This window comes from Gymnoscopelus braueri (genome assembly GCF_963280865.1).
Source record: "Gymnoscopelus braueri genome assembly, chromosome: 17".
Classification (NCBI taxonomy): Eukaryota; Metazoa; Chordata; class Actinopteri; order Myctophiformes; family Myctophidae; genus Gymnoscopelus; species Gymnoscopelus braueri.
Window position 1 is genome coordinate 7,443,357 of NC_137617.1, and position 18,859 is coordinate 7,462,215.

Sequence of the window (18,859 nt, forward strand, 5' to 3'; positions counted from 1 at the left end):
GCTATTTGTATTTGTGCACCTATGCTTGTGTCGCTCTTATCTTTAGTACATACCTTATATGACTATTTAGGATAGCATCTTTGGTAAATGGTCTACTATAAGAACTGTGTAAGATGGGTGTTTGAGAGGCTTGTGCCCCGATGGGCTGTTGGAGCAGGGCTGGAGCCCTGCTTCTCATGATCTGTATGGCCAGGAGGCCAGAGCTCTATCTGATGTGTATGCTGTCTACTCTACTGAAATCTTCCGAATAAATGATCTAAAACTTCACCTGAATGGAATATAATATTTCTATTACATTTGGCGTTGTCGAGGCAGGATCAATATTTCATCATCATACTAAATATGATTATGGATACTTGACCAACGTTGACATAGCAGAACAGGTGAAGAGGACCAATGTGGAGATGGCTAAAATGGGACAGGAAATGGAGAAGCTCTCCCTGCAGCAAGGCAGGAGAGAAACACTTCGCAGTAGCAGTAAAAACAGAGACACACAGCTGATGCCATTAATCCCCTATCCGAATCCTCATCCCCCTCCTGCCTCTGATGCACAGCAAGCACTTAGGGATGCTTATTCACCCACAGTATCTGTGCAACGCAACTGGACACCAGATGAATTGCATGATGTCATACAGGACCTTCCAGACCCCAAAGTGGATGTGGAACGCTGGTGTGCAGCTATATTAGAATTGATCGAGCTGTACCAGCCATCCACAAGAGAACTGGACACTGTGTTCCAAAAAAATCTTTGCATTAAAGTGGCCACGATTGAAGGGTACCTTTGATGTCACTGGACAGAGGGATGATATCGTGACTGGACAGCTGCAGAACCAAGATGGTCTATTTGCAAGGGTGAGATTTGTATTCCATGTAGCGAAAATGCCCGAGTGATGAAAATTCCATTTGGTAGCAAATTCCACGTGATGATAATGGAGCCCTCAGCCGTGAGAAACAGAGATTTAACATACAAACAGATATAGATTTGACATTATGAGTGAGAAGCTCTCAAAGCTTTCAAACCTAAAACAAGCAGATTTATTATTCTGTAAAATGTTTCATGTGATATGTTTGATATCTATCTGTATTAATTAATATAGGAGTTTTAGATAAAAAGCTGACATCTTAAAAAAATTGTCAACTGGGCATTGGCCACTAATGTGGAAATATTTGTTTTGACTGCATAATCTCTGGACTTTTAACGTTTAGAAGGGAGAGAAGTATTGATAGGCGTATCCACCCAAAACAATTAGCCGGCGTGCTAAGGGCCCTTTGCCTTGAAAAACAGAGATTTAACGTCCAACCAGATAAAAGATTTCACATATACTAAATTCTAGAAAGATGAGAGAAGAACTCTCAAACCCAAACAAGCAGAAATACTATTCTGTAAGATAACTGTATCAACATGTAGGTAGTAAAATGTCTATTGATTTGTCATTCTATAAATCTATTGTCGTATGTACAGTACATGAATATGATTATTCATGTACAAAAACTAAAAACTGTAAAAATGTAATGGATAAAATAGAATGCCAACCTGTTCTTCTATCATTTCTGTACTATCTGACTTACTCACAGCAGGGGTCTTTATAGTCAACCACTCTTCACATGAATGTTCTAATTCTAACTCAGTTACAGCTGTCAATCTAACAGCTGAGCTGAATGGTCATTGCTATTTGTATTTGTGCACCTATGCTTGTGTCGCTCTTATCTTTAGTACATACCTTATATGACTATTTAGGATAGCATCTTTGGTAAATGGTCTACTATAAGAACTGTGTAAGATGGGTGTTTGAGAGGCTTGTGCCCCGATGGGCTGTTGGAGCAGGGCTGGAGCCCTGCTTCTCATGATCTGTATGGCCAGGAGGCCAGAGCTCTATCTGATGTGTATGCTGTCTGCTCTACTGAAATCTTCCGAATAAATGATCTAAAACTTCACCTGAATGGAATATAATATTTCTATTACAAAGGCCTAAGAATAAATGCCACCCTTTTCACATTGGCCTATTATAGCGCCACCAGGAGGCCAAAATAACGTACCTGACCTGGCGGAGACCTGTGCTCCGAGTAGCACTTTTTCTAGTTGGTATTATGCTTACTGTAAGCGTACGGTTACGCCTACAGCTCTGCAGCAACTACAATAACTGTTCCAAGGATATCATATCTTAGCCCACCTGACTCTGTGACCACACGCACGCACGCACGCACGCACGCACGCACGCACGCACGCACGCACGCGTACACACACACACACACACACACACACAGATGTATTTACCCTGTAAAGAGGATATGCAGCTTACTTGTGGCACATTAAAAGGAAGGAGCACTTCCCTCCTGTGGTTGGCTGAGGTTCTGGAGCTTAACAGTACTAGTAAACTACTCTACACACTGTGCAAAAGTCATTTATGCTTTTGGTCAGACACAATCTTCAAGCTACTTGTAGTACAAATTAGAGTAATCCAAATATCATCAGAATATCAACATGCACTCAATCAGAGTCAATCACATTTGATTGTCTTTGTCAATCAAGACAAACAAATAAAATCCCATAAGAAAACAGCTGCCAACTGTATTTCTCCAGCCAATAGTCTTCATGGCTAAACAATTTACAGTTTAGCCACAATTTACAGTTTACAGCACTGCACCTACCTCAATAACACCATGTGGAGAAACAACAGTAGAATTTGAGGCAGTTTAAAAAGATATGTATTGTATTGTAATTGCATAATGTGTTATTGAGCTCTGCATCAAACACTCTATGGATCACTCAAAGTTCTTTAAAACCTGTAGATGGAGTTGTGTATTTTTCTCAGATTATGTTTGCTATGATACAAGTATAATTATAATTGAATTACTTTTGGGAGGGCAGTTGCCCATATATTAGTTAAAAATGTAAATCATGATAATTAATAGAAAAGCCCTCAGAGTTTTGACCGGTTAACCAATTTAAAAGCCAATATCAAAGGGACCACTTTTGGGCATGCAAAACATGCAGCTCACTGTATTATCCACAAATTGATAAACTGTTGCAATAAAGGAGAGGATGTTACTCTCTGTCTTAAATTGACCACGGTTACTTTTGTTAAATATGTTGTCAACATTTGACCTATTTTTTTACCATTTTGGAACTGAAATAGGGAACCGTTTGGAACTGGAACCGATAAGCAGAACTAATAAATCAGACTCATAAAAATCCTAACGATACCTATCCCTAGTCACACATCACTCTATATATTGTGAAACCTGCCTTACAAAGGTTATCCAGGGACTACAGACACGCCCTCCCTGGAGGCTGTGTCTACTGTACTATGCATACCTTTTGTACGTGTATCAACAAATCCCCATAACCGACCTGCATATTTGGGAGTGTCACTCCCTCCCATCTTTGATGCGCCAGCATATAGTTTCAGTTTATCCCAGTCGCCAATATGGGATGTTGTGTTGTTTAATAGTTATTCATTTGCGATCATTAGGTAGGCTACACTCTTCTGCATGGACAAGATGGGGATCCTGATCCAACACCTGATCCTGAACACTGCATTGTTCATCTGGCTGTTGGCAGCAGGTGGACTCAGGCTCAGCCTGGCATTAAGTAAGTGATGCAACTTGCCGCGGAAAGATATTTTGCAGTTGTTTATAATAACCAAACATTCATCACTTGTTTTACTCCTTCATGTTGTTTCACACCTTTATATCCTACTATCCTGTTATATGGCGTAGAAACACTTCATCATGTATAGTTTAGGGCTGTGCCCCACTGTCTTTATACTGTGTTTGTAGTAGCTATAGAAACAGGTAGATTCATTGGTACTCCTGAAGAGGATAGAATTTATTGTCTCCGCCAGGCCGAAAGGCATGGCGAGAGAGTATGTTTTACCCCCTGTCCGTCCGTCCGTGTGTCCGTCCGTGTGTCCGTCCGTGTGTCCGTCCGTGTGTCCATCCGTGTGTCCGTCCGTCCGTCCGTGTGTCTGTCTGTGAACAGCTAATCTCCGGCACCGTTAGCCCGGCCGCAGCGAAACTGTGCACACACACTCCCTGGATGCCAAAGCCAAACTTTTCAGATTGGCCTGTTATAGTGCCACCAGGAGGCCGATTTGTGCAAAACACATTTTTGGATATCACTCCGTCCAAACCTCATGCAAATCTGTACACAGTATCTATATAGTCATGTGATCAACACGGATCTGTCCGATTTTCTATATTCTATCCTGATTGGCTGAGATTGGCTTCCAAAGTTTGCAGGATTGGTTCGTTTTGAACAAAATGTCTCAAATCATCAACGCAGCGTGCGATTGCCGTGACATTTTGCGCACACCTTCCCACTAGGCCGAGGAAGAAATGCCAACCTTTTCACATTGGCTTGTTATAGCGCCACCAGCAGGTCTAATTTAGCAAAACACAATTTTGGAACAAAATGCCTCAAAACATGAATGCAGTGTCCGATTGAAAGGCCTAAGAAGAAATGGCACCCTTTTCACATTGGCCTATTATAGCGCCACCAGGAGGCCACAGTAAGCTATCTGACCTGGCGGAGACCTGTGCTCCGAGGAGCACTTTTTCTAGTTTATTATGTAACTGTTTTACTGTCCATTATATGAGGAATTAAGACTTTATATTTGATCTAATTTGTGTTAACTTTTTTTGGTTAGATCGATGATGATGAAAGACTTGAATTATGTTTTAGGAAATGTATTTTCTTTTTAGCAGATTTTATATGTAAGGTTTGGGGAAAAAGACAGAATGTTCTGTATGTATGAAATGGAGTTTGAAAAACAGATATTTCTATATTGTACACCTACAGTATGCAATGATTTATATGTCGTATCCTATAAGTCCATGTGGGCTGGGCACCTTTAGTGCATGACACAAAAATAAAAAAATCTATCTATCATATAGGAGGGGGGCACGCATGTCTGATAAAATTAATATCAAATATTTTAATGTTGAATCAAGCAACTTAAAAACTGTCTAGGGCGCACACAAAAGAACGAGTTGCCTAGACATTAAAATTAGTGTTTTAAAGTGATATACCCCTTTAATCGGTTAATTGATTCATAATATGTACCTTTTCCCTTCCTATAGAAATGTATAGTGGAGTCAAAAGTAGCCTACAATATTTGTCTTTGAATTAATGTAGTGGAGAGTGAAAGTCCAGAGACAGATACTCAAACATTTTACTTAAGTACAATACTCAAGTAAAGATACTTTGTTACTGTCCACCACTGCAGACCAGAGTTCCACCCCTGCAGCAGGGCTGTTGCTGCAGCAACCACCATGGTGTCAAGGAGCAGCGCCAAACGTCGGGTTAAACCGGTTAGACACAGTAACAGTACTGACAAAAAAACAAGACAGGGGGACAGTGTCCAATAACAGGATGGCTTATTGTGAATCTCACACCAGTCTGTGACATCAGTTACCTTTGGTGACTACAAAGGTTTACATCATGGGTGACTCACCTTAATTGTAAATGTAGGATGTATGTATATAATAAAGAAAAACATCACATGGATGCAACTGGGACGTATCATCAGTGTTGTAGCCTGGGGTCATCGGGTGTTTCGGGTCGCGCAACATACAACATACACCCTCGCCCAGGTGACCCAGCCAGGGTTGATCAAGCCCCGACTTACGTCCCAGTAGCTACCCACGGTCAGTCCTATAGGGCAAGACAGGGCAGTCCGCTTCTCCGGAAGTACTCTGCCGGGACTCGGGGAGGCTCTGGCACGTGGAGGGACTAGGCTCTGTGGGTTGTCTCCTGGCCGGGCTCCTCCTTCGTCTCACCAGGTCCAGTGACTGACTCCTTATTGGGGTAATGTTTAGAGGTTAAGAGTTCTATAAATGTTCTTGTGTTTCTTGCTGCCAGTGCCCTGCTGTGGACTGTTGGCATCCCTGCGTGGCTGCTTGTGTTTCTCGCTGCCTGTGCACTGCCATAGTTCATCTGTTTGATATAACTTTGTGTAACTAGACCCGTGCCCGTAGGGCACCGGCCTACTTGGGAACGATGCAAGTTGGAAACAATGAAAATAGGGAATGCATGCCCCCACCCTGTTTTAACCGTCTGCCTGTCTGTCTGTCTGTGTGTCCCTTTTGTGCCCATATATGGAGATCAGATCTCTGTATCTGTCTGTCTGCCTGTATCCCTTTTATGGCGATATATGGAGATCTCTATATCTGTCTGTCCTTGTCCCTTTTATGGAGATCCCTGATGTTATCAGTATATGGGCATATATGGGCCTGCCCATACAATGTATGCCCATATACTATGGGGAGATCAGCCGTTGTGGAAAGTCCTTGTGCAGTGGTCTGTGGAGAATGTGTGGAGGATGTCTGAAGAGCGCAAAAAAAATACTGTGAAAAGTGGACTGACTGACTAACTAATCACATGGCAGGTGTGGGGAATTGGGCAGGTGTGGGGAATTTGGCAAATGAAGCTTAGGCTGGGGTTGCCAGGGCAATCAATTGGCTCATTTGGGCCACAACCAGAACCTTTTCTGGCGGTTCTGAACAACCGACTGAGTGGACGCCTGCAGTCACTAGGGTCGTATGCGACGCGTGTGCCGAATTTGAAGTCGGACGGTTGAACGGTTCTCGAGATACGTGGATTACAGATGTATATACATACATACAGAGATTTGTGCATTTATTGTCTCATGTCCTTTTTTATTGAGATTTGTGCATTTAAGGCAGCGCTACTCAACCCGCGGCCCGCGGGCCGCATGCGGCCCGATCGCAGTGTCTTGGCGCCCCCCTCATGGTCAAAAAAAAAAAAAAAAAAAAAAAAAAATTTTTCAAAAACAAACAGACAGACATACATACAGGTGCGTCAATTGTTACAGGTATAATGCATAGTTTTCTATGCATTTCGTGTTTTTGGGGGGGTTTGACCCCCAAATCTTTCCGGCCGCACGGCTTTGCCGCGCGCCCAGGATAGGTGTCTGCCACTGGACATACACACAACACAAAATAAACTGGTACAGTGAAAAGAATATGATGTCAAAATGTAAATTTTCTTGTGTGTTACAAAATCGAAAAATCCAAAATAGGACCGTCATTTTTATGGCGGCCCCTTGGACTTTTGGCATTTTGCTGAGTGGCCCCTGAGCCATCTTAAGTTGAGTAGCCCTGATTTAAGGTCTCATGTCCAACATGAGACCTTGTCTACGGTACCTGTCTCACACACACACACACACACACACACACACACACACACACACACACACGCACACACACACACACACACACACACACACACACACACACACACACACACACACACACACACATACACAGGGGTCTGGGGTGCACACAAAAGCCAGAGTAGACATTAAAATGACCCCAGAAGTGTTTTAAAGTGAAATACCCTTTAACTGACAGAATGTTTTTTCTCTACACAGACCAACGAGATGTGACATACATACCATTGGAAGGACGCCTTCAATTGCCTCTAGATTCCAAACTCACCACTGTCACCCTAAGGAAAAAGACACCCTCAGGCGAACAAGTTGTGGTGGCAGAGTGGGATCAGAGTTCGCCTAGAAAAGAGAAAGTCTATGGGACATATGAAGGCCGCACAGAATTGTATGAAGAAACTGGAGTCATCGTCATCAGAAATATGACCACCAAAGACAATGGAGTTTATTTCATGGTGTTTGGTCAGAACTCGGATGTACAACCCAAGTTGCACAGAGTTGAGGTCATCAGTAAGTATGAATTATGTCCTGTTATTATATAAAATTATATATTTCTAATTGTCAGTAACAATATCATAAGTGTCCTGTCCTGTTCTTCTAGAAATAAGGTTAATGAATAATACTGCTCCAATGCGACGCTGCCATTGTTATACCCGGACATTTTTGGTTGTGGCCTGAGCTACAGAATAAAAACGAAAAAGAACACATGGCTCTATCTTGTGTGCCGCCTTACCCCTTATGCCTAAACGTTTTAGGCATTTTTGACTATTTTGAAAAAACATTTTCAAATAGTGAAAATAGAGCTTGTAGATTAGCTATTTGAACATTTTTTTTAAGTGTTCTTCAAAATAGTAAAAACAAATTAGGCATAAGGGGTAAGTCGGCGTGCAAGATAGGACCCACAGTCTCCATACATACAGCATCTCGCCCCAAGGTTAGGCAAGAACGTGAGCAAAATGCATTCAATGGCAGTGTCATATAACATCACAGAAAACCTGATATCGCTACGGTGTCAACAGTATAAACAGTAGAATAAGCTTGGAATCCCCACTGATGATGTTATTGGTAGGCAGGTTTCTGAAACTGTCCATAGCCCTCTAATGAGACGCAGAGTTTTGCAAATTTTGGTGCATGATTGACAGTTGCACGCAACCAAGTAAAAAAAAAAAGGCATGTAATCTATGGCATCTAGGCCAGTGTTTATCTAATGGGGGTACCTGTAACCCTAGGAGGATGCAGAGGCACTATTGGGGGTATGTGAGGGGAAAGTGCCCCCAGAGTCTTTCATCAAAGTAAAGAGTGGCTGACATATAACACAAAGTCATCTGAGAGCAGAGCATATTGGTGAAACTGCAGCCCTGCACAAGTAACACACAAGCCTGAACTTATAGTACTGTACGATTGTGTCGCTTGCCAAAAAAAGTAGCTAAAAACGTGCCACATCACAAGTAGGGGCACCCGATGGTGTATAAATTAAGATAACAGTCTGCTCATTCAATAGACTAATTGCTTGGAACGGTTCAGTACAGTATGAACAGTATGGATATGCTTACTGTGCGTTCTCTTATTTCCTTTGGCCTGCCCTATGCAAGCACTGTTGATGGTGTAGAGTGTTGTATATTGTATATTTTGTCCATTACTGATAGTGTTTCTTTGAATGTGATGTATTTTATCCTGCTGTATCTACAGTGCAACTGTACCTTAACTGCTGCGCTGCCTTTGGCATCTGAATGTCAACTGCAAGAACAATGAATGTCAACTGCAGGAACAATAAATGTCCTATTATATCTTATCCTTCTGGTAAGGGATGTTTTCAATGAGTTTCTTAGTTGTCTTCACTCTTTCTCCTAACAGAGAATGTCCCAAAGCCATCAGTGGTTTACAGACCACCTTGCTTACCTCAATCTACCATCTGCTCACTGATCTGTGAAGGAAACATCACAGATTCAGGTCCGGTCACCTATCGCTGGAAGAAAGATGAAGGGGAATGGATGGAGTCTGGACAGAACTGGACTATTACCAACGATGAGGAATGGAAGAAGTTTGAAAAAGTCTTCTGTGAAATGAAGAACCCAGTCAGTGTGGAGCAGAGTGATCCCAGTGACAACCCGTTTTATATAAAAGGTATCTTGGTGTTTCTTGTTGTCTGTTATGCCATGTCAATAAATACACTTTACCTTGTTATTGGAAGAGAATGTGCCATGCTGTGAAGATGAAGTATTTTTCCTCTATCCGCTCTATGTTTTTGATGCCTAATGATGTGGCTCTGAGCTAGTGTTTCCCAAACAGAGGGTCGGGACACATTTGTTGGGCACAGACCCATGTTTATGGGTCACATGGAAATTATACCCCACTTTGTTTTCATGTCCTACATAAAAAAAATCTGTTATTTCTAGAGATTTCTAAGATTTTCTAAATTTTCAATAACAAAAGAAAACAAATATTTCATGAATAAAAATAAATAAATGTACAGTTTAAAAAAAAAGAATTTCCTTTAAAAATATTATTAAGAAGTATGGTGAAAATGGCAGATCTACAAACATCACATCACATCGCAAGCGTTGTGAGCTTGTAGATTGGCTATTTCCACTTGTTTGGGTCCCGGGGAGATATCAAATTTCTCTTTTGGGTAGGGGGCTGAAAACACACACACACACACACACACACACACACACACACACACACACACACACACACACACACACACACACACACACACATTGTATATTAAACTGGAGCCTGTAATAACAAAAGCTTATAATTCTGTGTCTTTTTTATTGTAAGGAAATACACCGTTGCGTGGCCATGGAGGGATTATTGTTCCTCCCCTCCTTACAGTCGGTTTGGTGCTGTTCCTGTGTGTGAAATATCGTGGTGAGTTTCTCTTCTGGTTTTTAAGTTACACATAACATACAAGATGCTTGCAAAGTTACTGCTCAGCAGCTGCATGCAATTTCACAGGCAAAAGTCAAATGTTTTCATCTTTAGAGAGAATAAAGCAAGGTGCTCACTGGAGACGTTGGTAATAAAAAAAGTTTTTAAAAGTCATACAGTAGGTGCTCCTGGGTCAGACGGGATAAAGCACTGTTTCCCAAACTATGGGTCCGGACCCATTTGTGGGTCACGGACACAATTGTGTGGGTCGTTAGTAAATATCCCTCATTTTTTTCTGTTTCCTACAGTTTTTATAATTATAAAATCAAAGAGATGTAAAACATTTTATTTTTTTAAGAGTAGTGAAAATAGCCGATCTACGAGCTCACAACGCGATGTGAGCTTGTAGATCGGCTATTTTAGCAGCCTTTTTCAACCTACATAGGTCTTCATCAGGGATATTTTTCATCTGATGTTTTAATCTTTAGTTGTTCTAATGTGTTTAATCATATACACGCTGTGTGTGTGTGTGTGTGTGTGTGCGTGCATGTTAGTGTGTATTGTATCACTATTAATCATTCATGTCATATCATTGTGTTTGAATTTCATAACAGATCATATAAAGGGTATGTTGCCTTCATGTGGGACTGAGCTGGATGGTGCTGAAGGTGAGTTTGAGAACTTTATGTAACAGTTTGTGAGTCTGAGTTGACCTAACCTCCAACTAAGTTATAATAGATTAATTAATTAATTATAAACTAGGAAAGTGTGTCCTCGGAGCACAGGTCTCCGCCAGGCCGGGTTACCTACCCAGGGCCCGCAAACTTTGGAAGGCAGATCTGACAACATTAAACGTAAATCTAGTAGCAAAAAGTGTGTTTTGAAGATAACGCACATTTTTTAATCGGCCTGCTGCTGGCGCCATAGTAGGACGATTTTAAAAAAAAGAAATTGGGGTGGAGATTCATCCTTGGCCTACTGGGAGTGTGCGTTCAAAGTTTCTCACTGAAATTGCATGGTGCAGGGTGGAGCTTCTATTGTGTGCAGGGTGGAGCTTATGCACAGAGGGTGGTTAAGTGCATCTGTTGTTACACAACAAGCTGTCTGTAGCAGGCGGAACACACAGTGAAAGTAATCCTCTATACCAGAGAGTTGCATAAGGAACTGAGTCGAACATAGGCTACAGATAATGTGGCAGTTATCTGTAAGTATAGCAGGTGGGCTGCATCGACATTGAGACAGCACAATTAATCTACTGTCACCAGTATGGCTAATGCAGTGCTAATTCATCATCCTATAAACATATTATGAACACTGAATAAAAATTGTACTCCATCTGCAAAGTAGCCTAAGCCAATACAACAATTTAACTAGCTGACAGTTGCAAAGTAAGCAAAACAAATAATGTAACTATTGTAACATTCCATGATGTAAGTGTCACAGCTTGCCTACATGTTATATCCGTCACACACATGTTAGGGTAATAGACAGTCCTTATTATTGTAATTAGATTTTCAGAGAGAAAAACTATGCTCTTAACTCCTGCAGGGCAGAGCAGAGATCAAAGAGAGAAGTGGTCACTATATTAACGCCTTGTTACCAGGCTTTCATTTCATACACATTATATTTACAATGCCTAATGCCATTTGTATGCAAATGACAATCCGTATGATAACTTCATAAATAGCTAGATGAATCAATTAATCAATCAGAAAAAAACACATTTTTTCATTATAATATTTTTTTATTAATCAATAGATCAGAACTGGGCTGGCCAATCAGAGGGGGTAAATGCACTCCCTATAAAATCGCCACTGGACGTGACGTTTCAAGCCTCACTGGCTCTTCATCAGGACAGCTTTTTGGACCATCAGTTGCTTGATAAATACGAGCCCAGAACTGATATTACATTAAAGAATAATAGTCAGGGGATATTAGCAGAACATTTTCTAATCTTGGAATAAATTCCTTACCAAAAAAAATCTTCACCAATGTGTTTGTAAAGGTGTCTAGTAACACATCTCACAAAGACTGAAATGCAGTTTCCCTAGGAGAATTTTTGACAGCTCCTTAAAGTTGGGGTACCCACCTTAACCTTGGTAAAAAAAAAATCTAAAAAAAAACAAATTTTAATTCTGTTTTAAGTAGCATGTGAGGGGTCAAACTAGGGTGTTTTTATGATTCTGAATCCATTGCAAGCATTTGTTTTGCACCAAAACCACTCCTTGGGCTAAAAACGCCAAATAGCCATCCTTTTCCAGGTATACTTTTTGTGTAAAAAGCCCATTGAGATTGGGCCGTTTTTAGCCCAAGGAGTGGTTTTGGTGCAAAACAAATGCTTGCAATGGATTCAGAATCATAAAAACACCCTAGTTTGACCCCTCACATGCTACTTAAAACAGAATTAAAATTAGATTTTTTTTCCCCTGCATGGAAATGCAGGGAAATGGTGGGTACCCCAACTTTCAGCAGCTGTCAAAAATTCTCCTAGGGAAACTGCATTTCAGTCTTTGTGAGATGTGTTACTAGACACCTTTACAAGCACATTGGTGAAGATTTTTATTGGTAAGGAATTTATTCCAAGATTGGAAATTCTTCTGCTAATATCCCCTGACTATAAACACAACAAAACCAACAGAAGTGTGTGACATACAGTAAATGAGCATGGAGCTGGTGTTGATTTTGTAACTTGACTGTAACAATGTGAACCCATCTGATCTTTTCCTCTCTCAGCAGCTACAACTGCAAATGCATCACCAAGGAATGAAAATGAAGGTAGAAATGGTTCTAATAGTTTTCTAATGTGTTTTATTTGATAAAGTATGCATCATATGTAAACAGAATTCAAGACATATTTTAGGGGGCTTGCCCTATGCTCAGAACTCCAAACGGAGGCTGGTCTGCTAAAAGGACATTTCTCCATGAGGAACAATAATATTTAATCTGTGTTTTCCTTTTTAAAGTTCAGTTGTATTTCTGGTAGACACAGAGGTGTGCATAACTGTAGTCCCAGTTTTCAGAGGGTGTTATATACCTGTTCCAGTTCATTTTCCCATAGCTTTCTTTGGTTTGCTAAGCAGCAGGTTTGAACCGGAAACATACCTTCATGTGTTTCCAGTTCAAATCTGCTGCTGGGCCAATCAAACCAAGGTATGAATGGTATGCCACCTTCTGAAAACTGGGACTGCAGTTATGCACAGAGCCTATTTAGCATTAAGTGTGCGCGCGTGTGTGTGTGTGTGTGTGTGTGCGTGTGTGTGTTTGTGTGTGCGTGTTTGTATCAAGAAGAATTTCTGGTGGAGAACAACCATAATACAGCAGATGGTATGTCTATTTCTCTTCTATTATTACCTGTCTATTATGTTATGCCAAGAAAGTCTCTGCACCCCAAATGTTTCAAATTGGCCTCATGGTGGCACTACACTAGCCTGGTAAACCCTCCCTCCGGAAATCTCATTTGTAATGAGATTTTCCGGAGGGAGGAGCTTTACCAGGCTAGCACTACACCAGCCTGCTTTACATTTTGGCTTATAACTCTTGAACCGTATTTTACACAATAAAATAGGCCCTATGCATTTGATTTGTAGTCATTTCCAGGTCTGGATAAGGGAAAAAACATTTTGTTTCTAGACTCTTGTTTCCTAAAATGTTTGTTTCCTAAACTGTAAAACAAACACACAGAATTACGTAAAGTTACAAAGCCTTGGATTTGATGCACTGGGTAGGCTACTCTAATGTCTAGTACAACCGGTATTTCATAAACGGGTGGGGTATGCATTCCCAACTTGCATCGTTCCCAAGTAAGAAAATGCACCACTGTGAATTCGAACCCCCAGACTCTGTTGTGGTCCGTAGAGTATATTATTGCTTAAATAAAGTCTGTTGCCCATTTTCATTCAATATAATGAGAAAAGCATGGTTCAATCTATTGCATTTCAACAATCTGTCTCCCTTTCTCCCTTCTCTCAAGTTTTTCAATCAGTCATGGATCTCATCGACGGCAACGCAACTTCACTCTGCAATCACTGTGAAAAGGTCCAGGGCAACAAGAAACAGTGTCAACGTCTGGTCCAGCGTGTGAAAGGACTGGAGGAACTGGTGCTGACAATCATGCAAAAAGGAGCTGGTCAGAACTGTGATGATGTGGAGAAGGACCTCCGTGATCTTAATGAAACACTTGAGTCTGCAAAAGATGTTGTCAAAAAATACATCTATGATAGTTTCCACGAGCATGTGTTTAAAGACTACAACGGCAACAGTGAATTTAGGAGTTTGAACGGCCGTCTGAACAGCGCATTCAACAAGCTTTCCAAGCCTCTGCAGGTTGATCACGATCATAAACTATACAAGATGTTCAACAAAGCTTCTCAACAGGCAGAGGATGAAGCAGACAGGAAGGAGGATCATGAGGAGCTGAAGAGAAGTGAGAGACGGGTTCTACTACTTTAACAAGCTAACAATGTGAAGATATAGTAGAAAAATCGGTCTATGAAAAAAACATTTTTTTTTCAGCAGATATCTTAGTTAAAAGACGATTGATTAACAATGGCATTTTGTGTTTCTATGGGTAATCAGTTTGGGAAATCACAATCTCTAGAAAGCATTAGCTCAAGTTGGCTGGTTGGCTCAACAGGGACTAGAAATTGTGTCTCTCAGACCCCACGTATTTCCAGGGACATGGAGATAAAGGTAGCAAAAATATGTTTTTAGTTGTTTTGTTTTTAGAGCAAATTGCCCCACAATGTGATTGCATTTTGAATATGTTTACTTAGATGGTAACCCTTCTAATTCCACAAGTAAGACGCGCGAACGCGGAAAGCGAACGCAAAAAAAGTAAAATAAATATGAAAAAAAAATATTAAAAAAAAAGTAACCAATAAAAAAATACAAAAAAATACAATAAAAATCTGCGTTAAAAGGAGCATATTAGAACAACAAATGACAAAAAAAGAACTTTGAATGTTTTTGAACAATTCAACAAAGTGTTTGAAGTGCCTGTTTCACCCACTTCCGGGGGGCGGAGCCAAAATCCGAGCCCGAAGTATTTGTTCGTAGACCCCCACTTAGGGGGGGTAGAAAAAGTTTCGGAGCGATTCGGGCACTTTTCATTTAACATGGGGTTTCAATGGGGAGTTTTTAGGAGCCTTCCCCGGGGCGTGGCTTCCGGGGGAAGGGGCGGGCTTAAACGCAACCTTGACAGGTGTGTTCAGTTTTCAAAGACCTTTCATTTGATGTATGGTACGTCTAAATTGGACATTTACTTATCTCAGAGGAGCTGCACACAGGCAGTGCACACAGAGACACAGAGACACAGAGACACAACCCGAGCACGGTTTCATAGTAAGCTCCACTTGCGCGCCTCCTTCCGCTGCGTTCGCAATAATCACAGTATTACACTCGAGGGTGTGCTTTACTATCATTATTGGCACTTCACTGTCAATTCACTGATGCTTAGGGCAATAATGATGGCAAAGCACACCCAAATACATAACTTTAAAGTCAGCTGTCACTTCTCATTCGATATAATGAGAAAAGAATGTTGTGGTTCAATATATTGTATCTCAACCTATCTGTCCCTCTTTTTCCCTTCTCTCATCTTTTTCAATCAGTCATGGATCTAATAGACCCCATCTTGGACAAAGCAACTTCACTCTACCCTCTCTGTAAAGATGCTGTGCGCAACAAGAAACAGCGCCAGTGTCTGGTCGAGCATGTGAAGGTGCTGGAGGAATGCTTGGGGGCAATCAAGCAAAATGGACCTGGTCAGAACTCTGCTGATGTGGAGGAGGCCCTCCGTGAGCTCAAGACCACACTGGAGTCTGATGAAGTTACAAAGTTTGTTAAAACATACACCTCTAATGTCCTATGTACGGGCTACGGTAATGAGTTTGTCAGTTTGAACAAATGTCTCGGCAGTACATTAGATAAGCTGTCCCGTGCTCAGCCGGATTACCAAAATCACAAGCTGTTTGAAGAAGACCCTTGATGGTCAGAGGATGAAGCACTCAGCGAGGAAGAGGATGTGTATCGGAATAATGAGGGGGGGGGCTTGAACCCCTTGTAGGACTCCAAGGATTTCAGGGGGTCCCCAGAAAAATTAGCTACAGTAACACAGCATCAAAATCAGTTCAGCCACTTTAACCATATTTTATCCTATTTTAATATTGGCTAATTGGAGGGAGTACGGGCGTACGGGTGGACGGGCGGACGGGCGGATGGACCTCAGCCACGTCACTCTGACTCAGACATAACCAAACAACAAACCGCGATACGCGATATATACCATATATAGGCAAATATGGAGATCCGGTTGTCCAGAGCCACACATCTGACCGTTATGCACATCATGTGCATATATGGGACGGACCGACTTCAACCGACAGAATCCTAAATCTTGTTGTGGGGACTGCTCTGCTTCCGGGTTGCAACCTGTGTTATTTCACCGTGGGATTCGCGGCTCATATGCACAGCTTTTTGGGTTTTCTAGTCGTCTATTTACGGAATTTTCATTCCATGCTATTTCACTGTGTTCTGTGAGATCAGGCTGATGACTCAGACATATTGGTAAGATCGGCGGTGCAACGTAGGTGTGAGGGCCGCATAGCCCTCACACATATACTCCAAAATAGCCCCATATTTTTGAAAAAGGTTGAAAAATCTAGAGAGATATGGACATTTTTGAAATAATTCAGACTATTGTTCACACAGATCTTCTCTTCTGGGGGAGGCTAAAACATGAAATTGTTCACTGCAGTTACACTTATGAACATTACGTTTGAATGCATACAGAAACTTTGCAGATCTCTGTGCTCCAGCCCAGGCACCATAAGGTGTGCTACAATGTACGTTGCCCGTGACAGGAGGTCCCAGTCTGGGACCTCCTGTCACGGGCAACGTACATTGTAGCACACCTTATGGTGCCCCCAGTTGTCGAAGCAAGAGAAGACACACACCCAACAAGAACCTTTGTGCATTTGTAGTTGAAGAAATATTTGGACAGTCACAGAGCGACAGATGAAAAGACAGAGTCAATGATATTATTCTACTGAGTTAACATTAGCGATGTTGACAGATGGAGGCATGTTTTGGAGAGTGCAGTAGTGAGCTCAGTGGCATGTTGGCCGCTTTGAACCCAGAGGCCAAAGACAACTATATACTCAGAAAAACTGCCTTCCACTTTACTGAGACAGGGAGAATGAGAGAGCTCCAAATAAAGTTGATTTTGTCAGTGGCGCAGCCAGAACGCTAGTATAGGCTGGGCCTAGGCAGGAGGGGGTGGCCACGCATGCACGCGCGTGTGAAAATGTGCGGTCATTGGGCGGATATTGGCCGTTTTTGGGCGTTACTTTATTTCGGTTTTAGGGTTAGGGTTAGGTTAGGGTTATGTTATTTAATTCTTATTTTTGCCTGATTTTACCGAATCTTTATCAAAAAATAAAAAATAAAAAAACTTAAACATGTTTTTTTGTTTTTTTGCTAAATCGATTGGGTGGGCCAGCTATCTATGTGGGTGGGGCACGGCCCACCCAGGCACACCCATGGCTGCGCCCCTGGATTTTGTGTGTGTATGCGTGTGCGTGTGCGTGTGCGTGTGCGTGTGCGTGTGCGTGTGCGTGTCTGTCTGTCTGTCTGTCTTTGTACATCTGATGTGTCTAGTTGACATCTCCAGTTTTAGCTTCACTCCATTGGCTCCCGGTTGTTTTTAGGATTGATTTTAAAAAGTTTTAACTTGTTTATAAAGCACTCAATGGCCTGGCACCTTCCTACCTCTATGACTGCCTGCCTAGATATGTTCCAAACCGCCCCCCGTCTTCTAGTGCTGACCTGCCCAAAGTGCCTACAATGACATATCTGATATATGTCATTTTTGATTTTTTTTTTATGCATGTTTGTATAATTGTGTGCTAGATTTAAATGTCAAATGAAAACCCACCTCTTCAGGAAGCACTACCCTTCCTCTTTGCCTTGCCTACTTGTTGCCTTGCCTAATTAGTTGTACGAGCTCTTGTCTTATTGGAACTTGTGTATTCAATACTTATTTGTTTTAGCTCTTGCTCATTTGATTTTCCTACTTGTCTCAACTGTTTAAGAAAGTAGGTAGCTGATATATTGCACTTTTACCTTAGTGCTAGGTACTCTTAGTTGCTTGTTTTAGAATGCACTTAAGACTTCCAGGAGCCAGTTGCACCACCTCACACTAAGTTCAAACTTAGCCTAGTTATAGCTTAAACCATTCAATCCAGGGACGCATCTCTGTCATTTTAGATTTCTTTGGCTATTCAAAAATTGCAGATCTACAAGCTCATAGCGCGGCACCGAGTGCCGCACTATGAGCTTGTAGATCTGCTATTTTTGAAAAATCGTGAAAATGTGTGCAAACTCAAATCTTTGCTTCTGGGGGTCCCTGGAACAAAAATATGTTACAAATGTTAAAAATAAATAAATATATATTTAAAGATTTGCACAAATTGTCACTATTTAAAAAAAAAATAACAGATCTACAATCTACAAGCTCATAGCACGGCACTCGGTGCCGCGCTATGAGCTTGTAGATCTGCTATTTTTGAATAGCCAAATAAATCTAAAAATGACACAGATACTTTCCTGGTCTAAATGTTTTTTAAAAGCCATTTAAGCTATAACTAGGCTAAGTTTGAACTTAGTGTGAGGTGGTGCAACTGGGTCCTGGTGATTAGTAGTTTCCTTGCCTACCTATGTTGAATGCACTTATTGTAAGTCGCTTTGGATAGAAGCATCTGCTAAATGACTGTAATGTAATGTAATGTCGATGTCTC

At 41.4% G+C, this 18,859-nt stretch overlaps 1 protein-coding gene across 4 annotated transcripts; it reads left to right on the top strand.

The window, feature by feature from the left end:
• The first annotated feature begins 3,429 nt into the window (after positions 1–3,429).
• Positions 3,430–16,876, top strand: LOC308104047 (uncharacterized protein). Of its 4 annotated transcripts, none has more exons than XM_080454305.1 (9): positions 3,430–3,592; positions 7,395–7,700; positions 9,045–9,314; positions 9,975–10,064; positions 10,679–10,732; positions 12,798–12,839; positions 13,350–13,388; positions 14,035–14,487; positions 15,674–16,876. In XM_080454305.1, exons 1-9 carry the CDS (start codon positions 3,493–3,495, stop codon positions 16,048–16,050), a joined length of 1,731 nt encoding a protein of 576 aa, XP_080310431.1. In that variant the 5' UTR covers positions 3,430–3,492; the 3' UTR covers positions 16,051–16,876. The 4 variants fall into 4 exon arrangements, with proteins under 4 accessions (XP_080310431.1, XP_080310432.1, XP_080310433.1 ...); XM_080454306.1 differs by having other exon boundaries at positions 13,353–13,388; XM_080454307.1 differs by having other exon boundaries at positions 12,801–12,839.
• The last annotated feature ends 1,983 nt before the right edge of the window (positions 16,877–18,859 follow it).

Coding starts and splice junctions, on each gene's coding strand:
- LOC308104047 (XM_080454305.1), top strand. CDS start 3,493: ATGGACAAGATGGGGATCCTGATCCAACACCTGATCCTGAACACTGCA. Junction 10,065..10,678: donor CCTGTGTGTGAAATATCGTG/GTGAGTTTCTCT, acceptor ATTTCATAACAG/ATCATATAAAGGGTATGTTG. Junction 10,733..12,797: donor TGAGCTGGATGGTGCTGAAG/GTGAGTTTGAGA, acceptor TTCCTCTCTCAG/CAGCTACAACTGCAAATGCA.